General features: G+C 63.0%; 1 protein-coding gene across 1 annotated transcript; it reads right to left on the bottom strand.

The window, feature by feature from the left end:
• Positions 1–545: 545 nt before the first annotated feature.
• MNEG_13644 (hypothetical protein) lies at positions 546–2,871 on the bottom strand (the record flags this gene model as incomplete). Its single annotated transcript, XM_014037883.1, has 3 exons — positions 546–581; positions 642–1,039; positions 2,211–2,871. The coding sequence occupies 3 exons, from the start codon at positions 2,869–2,871 to the stop codon at positions 546–548; spliced, it is 1,095 nt and encodes a 364-aa protein (XP_013893337.1).
• Positions 2,872–4,039: the final 1,168 nt, after the last annotated feature.

Here is a 4,039-nt window from a genome sequence, read left to right on the forward strand (position 1 = left end):
GTCCTCAGAGCTGCACCGTAGACAAGAATTAGGGCCTCCCAGGTGCCTTTCATCGGGTGGTGTCGCGAGAAGGAAGGAGAGGCGGACATGTTTGGTGGTCGTCCGGCCTGGGCATTTCGACTCAGGGCAGGCAGTATAGCGCTGCGGCGAGCACTGCTCGCTGAGCGCCGCGCGAGCGCACCTGCACACGGTCACCGCTGCCGTGCCCATCACGGCGGCGTCGTTTGTGATGTACATGGGGTATGTGCGGGCGCACTGGCCGGTGGAGTTCTGGCTCGATCCGGCAGAGCACTGGCACGTGCCGCCGCTGCTGCACTCGGCGTTGGTCAGGTCGGTGAAGCCGAAAGCTGCACAGTCTGACACCTGGGCTCATGAGCGCGGGGTTGTCAGCGGGGGGAGCGGTAGAGGTGGCCGGGTGGGCGGGCAGGATGCTCTGTGTGTGTTGGCAACACAAGCCTGCGTGCGGAGAGTCTGCCGCAACGAGCAAGACAGACGGCCCTGGCTGTGTTGTGCAATCACTGTTGGTCATGTGGCTTCAAGCTAACCTAGCTGCCAAACAGGTCAGTGAAGGAACACGTGACCTGCAGCCGCCAGCATGCCGCGGCACATAAGCACACAATCCCAGCAGGCGGCCAGCTCACCTGATTGCACTCCGCACACTTCCTGCTGCTGGGGCCGTCCTTCACCACGTATGGAGCAGCGCACCCGCACGTGCCGTCAGAGGCGCACTGCGCGTGCGCAAGGCCGCCGGGGAACGCCGCAGCGCAGTCCGACACCTGGTCGCACGCGAAGACGCACGCATTGGGGCCGCTGGAGGCCGGGACCATGCCGGCGGGGCAGTCGACGTCGCACTGCCGGGCGGTGCCGTTCTGGGTGAGGGTGGCGTGGTAGCCGGCCTCGCAGCCGCAGGTGTTGTTGCCGGGGCTGCAGGTGACGTTGACAAGGGAGGTGAAACCGGCGGCGGCGCAGTCCGGAGCGCTGTTGCACTCCACGCACGTGTCCGCGGTGCCGGCCTTGATGACGGTTTGTGCCGGGCAGACTGCAGGGCAGGAGGACAGGCACATGTGCCATCAGGAGGTGGTTGAGTCAAGGGAATGCAGGAAGGGGAGAGAGGCGGGGAAGAAGGGGACAGCGGAGGAAAAGAGGTGAGGGAGGAAGGAGCACAGAGGAAGAGAAGGGGGACGAGGGGAAGAGGGGGAGAGAGAGGAGGGGAGAGGGGAATGAAGAGGCAACACAAATTTGTCCGAGCGAGCTGGGTTGCAGCAAGCTACTGCTAGCCGCAGCTCACCAGGGGTCTCGCAAGACGCGCCGCTCCAGCCCGTGGTACAGGTGCAGTTTGCGGGTCCGCTGCAGACACCCCCGTTGGCGCAGGCCGGCGAACACACTGCAGGGACCGTTTTTCCCCGTGGTTTTAAGCAGCAAGTGCCAGCCAGGTATGGGCTTTCAGGGGGTGGAAATGTGCAGAAGCGCTGCATCCTCTAGTGCTTGCAGAACGGGTGGGCGGCCTGCACCCTCAGCGCCCTGTGACGCCTCTGCACTTCTAATCCCCGTTGTCCTCTCACCAGGGGTCTCGCAAGTGGCGCCGCTCCAGCCTTGCGTGCAGGTGCACGTGTTGGTTGCGCTGCACGTGGCCCCGTTGGAGCACGCGGGCGAGCAGTCGGGGCTGTCCGGAGTCTCTGGCGATGAGTCAACGGTTGTAATGCATGTGGTGTGCAGTGTGAGGCGTGCTGCGTGGCCTGGTGCTTTCATGGAATTTGCCCCAAAACATTGTCAATCGTGATGTTATTTGAAAATAGTGTTGCAACAACATGCTCATACATGTAAGCCAGCAGCAATCCTGCACACACGCTGTACCATACAGGTATTACCCAATGTCTCAACGCCCCGCCTCACCAGGGACGGGCCCGTTGCTGTCACAGATGTTCTGGCCAATGCATGCGCCAGCACAGGCCGGGTCGCAGACTGCGTGAGTGTGTATGTGCGTGTGTGTGTTTGGGGGGAAAGGGGAGGGGGAGGGGGAGGGGGAGGGGGAGGAGCATATGGGCAAACGTGAACAACAAAGCGAGCAGGCGCGTGGGGACGGGCATGTCAGGGCACATCCCCTTGTGGCCCGCATACCCCTGCAGGCACCTGGGCAATCCAACGCTGACGCAGCAAGCATGCCGCACACGCGCGTGTCCCACACACCCGTGTGTGGAATGCCTGCGCACCTGCAAGCGTGTAATCCATCTTGCAGCGCTGCTTGTGGGGGTACGCCGCGCTGGCCTGCTTGAATCGCGTGGTCACCGCGGTGACGCGGCAGCCGGTGGGGCCGCAGAGAGCAGCCAGTGACTTGCAGGGCCCCACCGCGCTATCTGGCATGTCGACGCACACCTCGGTCTCGCCGTACCACGCGCGCGACAGCAGCACCGCTTTGGCGGCCGCGTCAATCACGGCGCGCGTCTTCCTGCCGCCGACGCGCCAGGTGTAGCCCTTGAGCGCCTTCTTGAGGCTGGAGGAGCCGGCGGCGCATTCTGATGGCAGGAAGAGCTGCACCTTCGCAACGCCGACGCGCGGCGTGGGCGAGGACGTGTCGCAGCAGACCGACGCAGTAGGGTCGCACGCGCGCTTGGCGGTGGACATGCCCAGGCAGTAGCGGCGCGTGCCCTCGGGGGCGTCCCCGTCGGCGGGGAGCCAGACGACCTCGAAGTTGGTCTTGGCGGCGCTCGTCTCGGTGCGGATGGCGCGGGTGGTGGCGGAGCGCGGGCGCACGACGCCGTCGAGCGGTATCTGGGTCTTCCTGAGGTTGCTGGACAGGGCACTCCAGCTGGCGCCTGCGCGAGGGCGTGCACGCGTGAACGTTGGCCAGATGTTTGTATTGGGCGGGCGCATGCAGTCCGTGTGCAAGTTAAAGTGCATGCACTTGCGCATGCACACAGGAGAGCAGCATGGAGGGGGACGGCAGGCTTGCCTGGGGCGTCTGACTCGGCCTCGGAGGCAGCAGGGCTCAGCAGCAGGAGGGTCAGCAGTAGGGCCAAGCCGAAGTAGCACCAAGGGTGCCGCTCCATCTGGCTGCCACTCATGTTGGCTGTGTCCACGTGTTCAGTAGTGTCGCTTGCCAAACGGTCAATCTTGTATTGGATGAGGGCGGGCGGGCAGGTGGATGGATAAATGGGCGGGTAGCTGACTGCTAGTGCCAGAAGGTATGTGTGTCGTTTTTGAGGGCAGCAAGTGCAGGGTGCCGTGCACTGCCCTGTGCGCGCACACGCAGTGACTCCTGCACCTGCCGCGCTGCTCAACCTAGCTGCGCAATTTGGATTCATGGATCTTGGAGAGAGCTTGCCCAGCGCGGTAGGTGCGGCCAATGCCAGCTCTGCGCCACCATGGAGGCGGTCTAGTGCGAACTCGCGCGCTCACGCAACCCAATCCACACAGCAGCAGCAGCAGCAGCAGCAGCAGCAGCAGCAGCAGCAGCAGCAGCAGCAGCAGCAGCAGCAGCAGCAGCAGCAGCAGCAGCAGCAGCGGCAGCAGCGCGATAACAGTAGGGAGACCAAGTGGCCTGTGACAGCAGCAAAAGCGCTCAGGTCACACCTAAACTCAATAAACTCAGACACTCACCTCAAATCGTGGCTCACGGGGCCAGTTGAGCGAGCAAGTGGGGATTTCGAAGTTGACCGGATTTGACAAGCGACAAAACGTAACGAGCGATCCAAGGAAACGCCCGTTTATGAAATTGTATCGACTCTGAAAGCAAATTATAGATGAATCTGGCCCTCTAGTGCGAGTGAGCACCTCGGTCAAAGCTGCCACAGGAAACCCGTCCACCTTCCCTGCAGTGCGTTTCTTGACCCACCCAACTTCGAAAGAATGTGACGGGATTGAGATAAGTTGGCGTATTTTGCGTCCAGCCTCAGGTCAATGCGTCCACAGCCTGCCCAGATCACTCGCAGACCGCGCTCTTCGAAACCATGCGGCGCCCGCAGCTTCCCGCGATGGGCGGGCGCCATGCCGGTCTCAGCTTGGTCGACCAACGGGCCCTGGTACTATCCACAACTCATTT

Source organism: Monoraphidium neglectum (genome assembly GCF_000611645.1).
Source record: "Monoraphidium neglectum strain SAG 48.87 unplaced genomic scaffold scaffold03956, whole genome shotgun sequence".
Classification (NCBI taxonomy): Eukaryota; Viridiplantae; Chlorophyta; class Chlorophyceae; order Sphaeropleales; family Selenastraceae; genus Monoraphidium; species Monoraphidium neglectum.